Source organism: Accipiter gentilis, chromosome 18, assembly GCF_929443795.1.
Source record: "Accipiter gentilis chromosome 18, bAccGen1.1, whole genome shotgun sequence".
NCBI lineage: Eukaryota > Metazoa > Chordata > Aves > Accipitriformes > Accipitridae > Astur > Astur gentilis.
In genome coordinates this window covers 21582870-21593886 of record NC_064897.1, presented here as the reverse complement: position 1 = coordinate 21593886, position 11017 = coordinate 21582870, and the positions used below count along the sequence as shown (strand labels likewise).

Sequence of the window (11017 nt, the reverse complement as noted above, 5' to 3'; positions counted from 1 at the left end):
TGTGGAAGCTATGCAACATATCCCTTCAAAGATGAAACCCAGTGCCATATCCAGCAGGCACTTCTGTCTTCCCGACCAGGAGAACAATCTCCATAAGACTGAAGAACTGTAGGAAGAGGTCTGCAGAAGGTACATACTAAGGCAATATGTGGAGATTTTTTCCACGGTATCTATGATATTGCTTTCAGGCCAATGCACACTTTCCACTATTAAAACTAATACATCAGGAAAAAAAAAAGATGTATGTAGCTATAAGAGTTGTTGTCTGTCAGTGACTGCAGTGGTTATTAACTGTCAACTCACCATTCTTCCAGTCAGCACCGACAGTGAGATGTAGGGTCCTTTGTTTCTCTAAATTTGTACATATGTGAGTTTATTTTTTTAGTTGTCCTGTGAAAATGACTTTTGTTTTAATTGTTGTGTGTTGAAATGTTGAGATTTTTTCTAAATTGAGCAATGTTTTGTGATTGTTTACATCTAGTAGTGTAGTGCATATGAAAAGAAAAAAAAAACCCAACCAAAACACACACAGTAAAAAAGCCACAAAAGAATTAAGCCCTTCCCTTTCAAAACTTTCTTTCCTGTCGCTAGTGTCTCTGCTTAGCATTTCGCTCCAGGAGAATTTTTTGTGTTAAGTGATACTAATAATAGGGAAGGATGTCTTTTCCTCGGTGTCTAACTTGTACCCGTTCCTGTCGATGGTGGATAGCTGATAAGGGATGACCGCCCATCACTCTGAAATGGTGCAGCGTTGTCCTGATCCTAGTTCTGCCAGAATTCATCTGAAGAGTCTTAAACTGATTTGTGTCTTTTCTAACTGGAAAAGTTATGCATTGATAAGCTGAAGGGAGGCTTTAATGATATTTAATAGATACAAATCTCCAATAGAGCTTTCTTTGGTTTAAGAGCAACTTTTTATGTTTCATTTCAGTTGGTCTCTAGCAGGTCTGCTAATCCCGTGTATGTCTAGATGGGTTTAACACTGATTTATTGGTTTTATAATGGTTAGAAATCAAACTGGTGCAACTGCCCCAAACCAGGCAGTTTGAATGCAGTGAGGCAAACCCTTCTGTGTGAATATTTCTTGTTAGAATCATGTTTCTAAGAATTTGTGTTGGGTAATTCTTTGCCAATATAAACTTTATCAATATAAACCAGTCAGTGAGAATCTTTCCATCAATAACAGTAATTATTATCATCTTGCATAAATAGGAGCAGTTCCGTGCGTGAATTGGATATGCTGGTTTCAACCTGCTTGCCACGGTTCAGCTTGGCTTAGTTACACGGGCAGGTGCAAGCTGAATAAATGCAACCAACGTTCATTTCCTAGTAAACAGTTCACGTATAAACTGCGCTGGAAAAACTAGGTTTATATTTCAAACCAGCCCAAACAATCCTTAAGTTTCCATAACAGAGTTTTCCCTGGTATCAGTTAATAGACTTTGAAACACTGCAGTTCAGTGAGTGAGAAGGACTCAGTGTAATCAATGAGTTACCTCTGCTTACTGATGTAACCCGGCCTGTAGCTTAGCAATGGGTCTAATAACATTGATCCTCCAGAAAACAGCTTTATTTGCCCACTTTCTGTTTCAAAGTCACAGGTTATATACTGGATTGCCTTAAGGCAATGTGCCGTAGACTGATAACTGGTCCTTCAGCGTCTCGTTGCTGCCAGCGCGCTTGCGGCAAGCGTGAAAGGGCTCTGGGAAAAGGTTTTCTGTGCACTGGGGGACATACGTGGTGGTTTGCAGGGACCTGCCGGCTCCACACCTCGGCTGGCAGCTCTGACCTGCCGGGGAGGATGAAGCCCCAGCAGCTTGCCCCCCTTAGATCTGGCGTTTTTTGGCTGAAGGTACATTCCTTTTCTCTTTAGTTTCTTAGGAAGTGCTTTAAATGCTTCGTCGGTCTGTTTGCACCTCGCTGCTCCTGGGTGCTGCTGCTTGCTGACTTGTCCTGCTTCAGGCCACCAAATACTTGGGTTCGTCAGGCCGGAGTTTCGTGACCTTGTCCACGCAGAGCAGGATGAGAGTCAGAAACCAGAGGCTCCAGCCGACGGCTGCTGCGATCCAGCCGTAGTCGTCCATGCCCGTCGGGCAGCACGTGGCCGCTTGCGTGCAGAAGTTCACGTCTGGTGCCGGAGAAATGAAACGAGCTGGTGAGAGACCAAGTGACTTCACTGTCTGCCCTGTGGCGTGTCAGTCTGCCTTGGCAGCTTTCTCCTAAGCCTGGCCCTGAACCTGGGGGATGGCAATATTCAGTTTCATCTGTACGTCGTCAAGACTCGGTCATCCCTGTCTGGCCAAACACCTGAGCTGCTCCTCTAACCGCTGTGCCCACCATTATGGAAATCTTTTAAAACACCTACTTGGCATTTCCTCAGTCAGTTTTGGGAATGTATGATAGAAGTAGCTAGTTAAAATTAAAAATAAACCCGGGGTAGAGAAATCTTCATGTGAAAGAGTAAGAGGGTCTCTAGCAGAGACACCTTCAGCAGGATCTCCGATAGTTTAGGTACCCAATAATTCTGCCCACAATAGAGGCAGTGGCTGCTGTCTGCTGGGCCGTTAACTGACTTGCATGTAACAACTGTAAAACACAACACTGTTGGACAGTCCCTGTTTTACGTGTTTAAAAATGAAATCATTTTTAACAATTCCATGTATTTTTTTCTTGCGCTTTTGCATCTTTTTTGTGTGTAAATCAGTCCAATTTCCTGAAGTCAGTTAAGGAATAAGTCATGAGTTGTTTCATTTGTGCTGTTGTTTAAAGGTATCTGCCAAACTTTTTCCATTACAAAGGCACAGTGAAGATACCCAGCTCTGTGTCTGCATCCTGGCTGGTAATGTGGAAATATCAAAGGGAGCCTGGAGGACCATGGTATCTCAACCCTTTGGGCTGGAATGGAAGCCGAGTGTGAAACCCCAGCACTCAGGAGAGCTGGGGCAGCCAAAACCACCTTGCAGCTACATGCGTTGCGTGTTGACGTGCACAAAGCTTGTCAGCTGTGAAAAGCGAGCGCCTCCCGAGCTTGGTGCAGGGCAGCCAGCCTCTTGCACATTTCCAGGGAAAAGGCAAGTGCTCGTGCTGCTCGGTTGCTCTCATTCACACGTGTCCGGCAGGACCATGTTCCTGTGCATTGGCCTTCAGTTCACACTCTACAATTGTCCTGCACTGCAGAAAGCAGCTCTTCCCAACGTGAGAGACATGTTTTGTATGTGCCTAGAGAAGGGAGAGGGATGGCTGCTCCCTATGCCATGCTTTGAAGTAGCGTACCTCTATTGGTACATGCACTATAACTCGGAAAGTGCAGGACTGCGGGGATGTTTGACACTTGGGATGGAGGATGACTCTGGGAGGACTGGTGGCATCTCAGGTTGCCTGGGACTGGCTGTTTGGGGAAGACCTGGGAGGGCGAGGGAAAGAGGCTTGGGAATCCACACTGTGCCTACAGGCAGGCAGTCTGGTGGAGAGCTTTAGGATGCACAAATTGAATCAGCTATGAATTAGTCTGTTCAAAGCTATGAGTCCATCTGAATGTACCTAAGATGATATACTGGGCATGCCGATGGAGGAGGCTTAGAAACGCATCCTAGAGTTTCACCTACAATGGAAGCCTTGACAACAGATAAGTCCTTTTCCAGGACAGCCTCTCAGTCACCTGTGTAGTCTCCTCACCCGGCTTTATCGTGGTAGTAACGATTTATGAAGACTTACTAAGACATGGTGCTTCGTACTCAGTTGTGAGCATGGAGCTTGTTGAAACATTGGAGAGATCTTCAGCTGCTGCCAGAAGGAAAGCACAGGAGAAAAGGCAAGTTGGATTAGAAAAGCAATACCAGGCATCAAGCATGAAAATCTGAAAGCCATTAGCCTTGCAGAGGTCCGTAGGATAGAATCAACTTGGAGAAAGTAAGTTCCTGCCCCTAAATATTGCTGCGTCAAGGTATGTTTTCTCATCCCACCACTGCCAACACAGGCTCCAGAGAGACCTGCCCTAGCGCCAGCCCTAAGGAGCAGTTGAATCCCTGTGCCGTTACCGGAGTATGACCCTGGTGTGAGCCGTTCACTCAGAGCTCAAATTAACCACCGTCCTTTCCCAAGCTGCAGGGGCAGAATGAGCAAGGACTGAAATGAGAGAGAGCAGTCAGTGGCATGGGGAGATCCGTGGCCAGCAAGCCGTACATCTACGTCCTTTTGCCCCTAGAAAAATCCCAGTAACTCCAGGGTGCGAAGGAGTCTGGCAGAGCTGAGGGCTGAGCCCATCCGTGCAGAGCCTCGGCAGATCCACCACAGCCCCAGCGGGAAGCTTTGGCTTTGCTGCAGTTCGGGTGCAGCTGTGTCTGAAACTGTCCTGGCTGGGCTCCAGTTCAGGCCAGCACCATAACCAGCTCAGGCTGGAAAATACAGAAATAAGTAAGGGAGGGAGAGGGACAGGGGCTGCAACGAAGGCTTTGCCTCTATCCTGCTTCCTACCCAGAATCAGAGCACACGTGCACACTGGCACAGCTCTGTGGCTGATCTGTACACGGTGTCACAGGTCAAAGCCTCCTTAGTCCTCCTAAAACCCCCTTTCACCCCTCAGCTTCAGCATGCACCTCGCAGCGTCGCGGGATCAGATGCAAGGGCAGCTGCAGGATGCCTGCACGGGAGAAGCGCAGGCTGTCGTGGTCCCTGTGCATTAAGAGCAGCCTGTCCCCTGCTGCAGAAGGAAGGGAGTCAAAGAAATACTTCTCCTGGGCCACTATGAGCAGTACAGTTCAAGTTCAGCCAGGTGAAGTATCTCATGCTGAAATGGTCCCCTGCAGAGATACACGAAAAACAGCCCGGAGAGGCTACAGGAGTAAGGGCTCCTGCTGCATGCAGGTGGAGGGGCTTTAACACGCTGCTGGTGCACAGACCAGGCAGAAGCTACGAGAGAACTATTTCCAGTCAAACCATCACTCTGCACTGATAATTTGGAGTGTGACAGAGAGAGAAAATCAGTTCCAGCTTGCTTTCACTGAAGACTTCAAAATAATGGCTCAGGTTTAGTTTCAGCTAAGGAAAACAACACAGAACAAGACCTTTGACCAAAACTTTGCTTTGTGTTTGGTATTTCCAAGTAACAGCAAATAAACTGGGGTTGTCCTGCAGGAGACGTCCCCCTTAGGGTCAGCCGTTGTTGCCCAGCTTTGCATTTTGAGCTGGCCGACCATCAGCAAGACCAGAGCTTTCCTTACGGCCGCTGGCACGCAGCGGGTCCCTGGGCAGCCTGCGCCAGGGAAGGGTCTGAGTATTCCCCATTCCTCCTTCTGACTCTGCTAGGGCTTGCTGAACGACCTTGGCCAAGCCCATAATTTGTTTTCTGGGTTAATAAGTACCTCACGGGAGCACTGGGAAGAATCATTATAAACTCTGTATGACCTGTGGAAGAAAGCGCTGCAGAATGCAGAGCGTTGGTTCATGTTTATAGACTTTGCAGCCCAAAGGACAGGCTGTCAAAACTAACCCATCTTTAAACATCTGGCAGGTCTCAAGCGGTGCTGATATACAAATGCAGGCAGTAGCCTGATGGGAAAAGAGCAGCTCACAGGTCTCATTTACATTCTGGTTTTAGGCAACTTCTCCAATTAAGGGGGCACCAAAGCCAGATTTCCCGCAAAAAGCCCCTAATAAGAGCTAAACGGGATTACAGTGAGCCTCTTGGATGGTATTTCAAATGGTCCCTTGCCTTGGCAAGCACGTGAAGGCCACATAACTGTGGTCCCCTATCTCCTTGCCATTTAGAGGAGCAACCTGCAGCTCTGTCGCATTTACAGTGGATCTGTAAATAGCTGGCAAATGCACACCTCTTCAGAAAGACGCTGTGATCAATCACATCAAGTAATTCTCACTAGCATTAATCAATTCCAGCTCTTTAGACTTTTTAGATGAGACAAGGGAGCCCACCTTGTTTTTAAAGAACTAATTACTGTCACTGGGCAATATACTTAGGTATCGAGAGGAGTGGGGGAGAAAGGCAGGGTATAGAAAGTGGAGCATAAAAGAAAAAAAACCATACCTGCCAAGCAGGAATACCAGAGCACGATGGTGAAGAAGAGCACAGCGAAGGCTGCCCGGGGCTCGTGGGTGAAGTGCCTCATGCCGGGGGTCCAGCTCCCACCCGAGGAGCAGCACAGATCAAGCGAATCGCTGTCGCCGGCAGCTCTGGTCCAGCAAACCCTCGATAAGCTCGGAGAGCCGGTGTGCAGGGCAGAGGGTGGAGCAAAGGAGCTGCCGGCTGCCAGGACACCTTGAACTTTCCTGCCACAACAGGGTGAGGAAAGAGAAGGGCTCTGACCGAAACAGCCCCAGCGGGAGGTGGGGACCAGCGCCGAGGCAGCTGGAGGGCCACTGAAGGTCAAGCCTGAAGGTTTCTCCCCAGGATCTGCTGCAGCTGGAGGGAGGAAAGGTCTCCAGAGCCAGCCCTTCCCCACGGGGTTCCATGCGGCTTTTTTCTTCGGAGTCTCCTTTTGGTCCTGCGAAGATGGTCTAATAGCATTGGAAAGGAGCGGAGTATCAGGGTAAAGAATTTGTCGCCCTGTTGGGCTTTGATTTTGCATGTTTGTTGGCTTGACACACACCCCCACCCCCCCAAACTGCCCAGCAGTGAGGATTTTTTTGGAAGGGCTGTGTGGAAGCCTAAAAAACCCCAGTCTTTGGTCATGCTGATACAGTAGACATTGGGCTAACACAGGCTTACGGGCATGTTTCCACTGAGAAATGGAATGCAACCAGTTGCTTGGTGTAGCCTACCGACAGCTATTACACAGTAACAACGGCCTTTCCTTAAGGATGGGACCATTCAAAACTCAACAACTCCTCTGTTGAGTTACGGGCTGGGATCAGTTCAGGACTGGGGCCTCTGCACATGTAGAAGCTGCTGCCGTTCTCGCCCCGTGAGCACAGCTGTGTCACTGCCTCCATCACCCATGGGCAATGTGATGCTGAAAAAGTTTTGGTTTTTTTCTTCTCTTGTAGTTATGCCACCTCCTCCATGATATGGGCAAAACCGGGCGCTGCACCTTCCCAGAAAGCAGCTCTATCCGCAGACCAGGAGATTTGCTGTCAAAATGATACCAGCTGAAAGGCAAAATTTTTTCTACAATCTTGGCTGGAAAAGCCACGCTGTTGAAGTGCTTGTGGTGGTGTACTGGTCTGACGAGCACCCCACACTGCTGCTGTTCCCCAGGCTGTTGGCTCTGCTTGCTCCTATCTTTGTCCTACCATGATGTCCTTGTTAGAGAACGCTTCAGGCATTAAATCGGGCAGGAAGGCGCTGGGAGAGGTGGGCTTAGCAGGGAGCAGGTTGCTGATGCTCTTCAGCAGTGGTCACACACGGTTTCAGGTGCTCATGTAAGAATGAAGCTGTCTGGGGCTTGCTCAGGATGTGCAGCTATCTCATGGGAGGCAAGGGGAAGGTGTCCAGGGCAGCAATCCTAGTAGGATGGACAGTATCTAAAAATTTTCTATTTTTTTTTTTTCCCCTCCACACTGCTGAAATCTGGAGGGAGAGGCATAATAGATTTCCCACACGAACTGTGGTGAACTGCGTAAATGGGGTGCTGCTACGCAGAACTGTGAGGTTGGTTTGGTCTCCTTTTGTTTAAGAAAAAGCTTCAGAGCAAAACCCATATAGGCTTAGCCCTGCCCAGAGTTTCTGTGAGGTGAACCTGCTTGTCCTCCCTGCTGTCCACCCACCACCACCACCACCAAAAACACTCTGCTCCCCTCCAGCTGCCAGGATTTCCATGATGCATCAGGAAAGGGTTGTCAGGCATTGGAACAGGCTGCCCGGGGAAGTGGTGGAGTCGCCATCCCTGGAGGTGTTCAAAAAACACATGCCCGTGGCACTTCGGGACATGGTTTAGCGGGCATGGTGGTGTTGGACTCGATGATCTTAGAGGTTTTTTCAAAACTTAATGATTCTGTTCTCTTCTATTCTCTTCTGACATGGACAAGCAGAGGTTTCTCCTTGAGAAAGGGCACGCCAAGCTGCAGATGAAGGCAGACCAGCTGAAATGGGCACGTTTACCCACTTTGTCCCTGTTTTCATGTCAACACGCCGCCGGGGCCGGCAGAGTTAGGGCTGTGCCGGCCGGTCCGCGACAGCCACCTCCCGCTGCTGCGGGTGGGCGTGCGTGGCCCCGTCCTTCGGCTGGCACCCGAGGGGTGGCCCGAGGTGCGTTGTGCTCGGGCGGCAGCCGGGCTGGGTGCGTGACCCCAGCGCCCATCGCCCTTGGCCTCAGTAGACATCAGTCACAGCAGGGGAGAGATGCTGTAAAAGTGCTCCGACTGCTTAGAGCTGCTTGAAATGAACCATTTCTGCCTCGTTTCAGTGTCTAAGTCCTTTTGTGCTAGTTGCCTTTAATTTGTGGTTTTTTATCTGAGTGCTCTGTTGCATCAAAACTAAAATTCAACTTTTTACTGGGGAAACGCCCTTCATTTTTTTCCAGCTTCACCTTTCCCTCCTCAATTTCTCACCTGTGATTCCTGCTGAAAGTTGACCTGGTGGTTAATTTTGCAAAAATAATGAGTACAAACGAGTGCAGCACAAAATGTTTGAGGGCAAATGAAGAGACAAAACTACTCTGCTATTGCAGGAATGATTCAATTTGTAATGAAATCTCTTTCAAATTTTAACTATTACCTAAACGCTCTTTGTCAGCTTGCAGGTAAATGTGCCCATTTCTAAGGGATGCTGAAAATGTTTTGCACAATTAACATAATGTACTTCTTTTCCTTTCCAAAATGTGTTCCCTCCGTGGTTCAGAAAGGGCCTGCTCCAAAGTGTCCTGAAGCAGTGAACAGGCTGCGCTTGGCTTCAGTGATTTTTGGATCGGTTTGGAAATGAAGGCTTTGCTTGATAAGTTCAGACACAATGGGAGCCCTATAAAATCATCTCCTGACACAGATTTGGATTTGTTTCATTTCTTTGTAACACATTCATATTTCAGTGCTGCGAGTGCCCAAAGAGCGCTAAGACTCTCCAAAGCCTTCCCGTAGCTCAGTTTCCAGGCATCGCATGAACGCCGGTCTCCACCGGGATGCCCTGGTACCTGGAGCACGACTGCAGCACCGGCAGAGATGTGGGCTTCCTTTCCCTGGGCTCCCATTTCCATGCAGTTCTCAAGGCAAGGCTCTGTCTGTTTACTCTGAAATTAGGTACTTCCCCACCCCTCCCCTTGGAGACTCTTCCCCAGTGCGTAGGGCTGCTGGTCAGCTTTTCCTGATGATTATGAAAGAGGCAATACCTACCATCTGGTATATTTTGTGCCACCAAGGAGCTTTGCAGTTAAGGTTCTCTGATGACCAAGGTATTACCCTTGACGCATCACTACCAGGTATGGCGCTCCGAAAGTTATTATCTTTAGCAGACGCGTACACACTCAGTCTATATATTATTTTTTTCTTCTGTTTACATAGGCAACATATTTGTATTTTTAATTCCAAATGAAAGCTGATTGCTGCTGCAATCCTGTTCCATCCCAGCAGTGACCAGCAGCATGGCAACTGAGCCGTAGCACAGTTTTTAACTCAGGGCAAAACACACAACCCCCGAGAGCACAGCAGAGCAGGTACATTATCTCTGGGCATATCAGTGACAAGAGGACAAATCCCTTTTTTTCTGTACAACACATGAGGTTGGGTTAACTACTCCCCTACTCTCATTTCAGCGTACCTGAGGTGCTACTCTGCTTAACTGCTGCAATAGGAGTGAGCTTTGGTGAAAAAGAGCTCAAAAATTAGCATCCCATGTAGCCACACAAAACCTTCTGCATGGTGGAGCTAAGCATGGACCAATTATACTGAGATACTGATCCCAGAACCGCCTATGGCTGCATGAAACTTCCCCATGCTGCTAAAAGTGATGACAGCCCAGCTGGAAGGGTTGCATGTTTGGGACCCCCCTGAGCTCTGTGGGTTGGCACACTGAAGTTGATGAGTAGCCGACAATTCCCAATTATTATTCACAAGGGCTCTGCACAGCCTTTGAGGTCGTGGTGCTAAATGCCAAGGAGGATGCTAGGTGGTCTGTGCTATTGGTGAGGCCACTGGAGGGGATCTATCTCCTACGCTTGCTTCGTAGGTAGCAAATTCTCCAAGTGCAGCTCTAGAAAAGGCATCTGTTGGGAGGGCAGGTCTGTCTGTTAGCAACCCACCGTCGTTGTATTGTGGGGTGAGCTCCCTCCCGGGTGGCATTTATAAAGCTGAAAAAAGCTTAAGAGCCTTTATAAAGCCCTCAAAATGGCTTTAAAAAGCTCAAAACCTTAAGCCTGATGCCAATAACATGTCCATCCTGGAGGGGGCCGTTTTGTTTGGTATCTTCACTGATGTGAAAAAATGGCCATCTAAGATAAAGCTACCTGTGAGCAGGGGATTTCATTTCTAAAAGTAGGCATATGGAGGGGAAAAAAATCAAAACCACAGTGAAAGAAGGGGAGAGGGGATCTGTTTTCTGTCACACAGAGGAAAGAAGCTCTAGCATTTCAAAAAAACCCCACAACCGTGCCCTTTGTGTTTTCCACTGGAGGCTGCGGTTGCTATTAGACAAATGTTGAGCCTGTGGCCCTGCTGTGACCCCACGCTGTCCCTCTGGAGACCCCAGCGTGGGACCGACCGCGAGACCAGGCGGCGTGGGGCTGCCTAGAAAGGTTTGCCTTCACCTCGCCCGGGCAGAGCTGCCGGCACCGACAATGAGCCCACTGACGGCTCCTCTGAACGGCGCCTCGTCGTCAGCCATCATCATCTGATCTTTAATAATAAGATTATTACAAAATAACGTTCTTACTTCCACATGCCAGAGGCATGAAATAGGATATGCTTTCTGCTTCTCTCCTCTGCCTGGGAAAGGGGGAGGGAAGGGTAAGAGAGATGGCTGTATCTCCGCGCTCCGCGTTCGCTTGCTTCTCAGCTAATGGGCTGGAGCGGCCGGCGTGGTGTGGCTTGCTTTGGCCATCAAGTATGTGTTGGGGGACCCTTCTGCTCCCCCTGCCCC

General features: G+C 48.8%; 1 protein-coding gene across 2 annotated transcripts; it reads right to left on the bottom strand.

Moving 5' to 3' along the window:
• Nucleotides 1-368: 368 nt before the first annotated feature.
• TMEM213 (transmembrane protein 213) lies at nt 369-6373 on the bottom strand. Of its 2 annotated transcripts, none has more exons than XM_049822329.1 (3): nt 6041-6373; nt 3715-3783; nt 369-2152 (listed from the first exon to the last, which is right to left on the bottom strand). In XM_049822329.1, the coding sequence occupies exons 1-3, from the start codon at nt 6120-6122 to the stop codon at nt 1959-1961; spliced, it is 345 nt and encodes a 114-aa protein (XP_049678286.1). In that variant the 5' UTR covers nt 6123-6373; the 3' UTR covers nt 369-1958. The 2 variants fall into 2 exon arrangements, with proteins under 2 accessions (XP_049678286.1, XP_049678287.1); XM_049822330.1 differs by having other exon boundaries at nt 375-2128; nt 6041-6353.
• Between the last annotated feature and the right edge of the window lie 4644 nt (nt 6374-11017).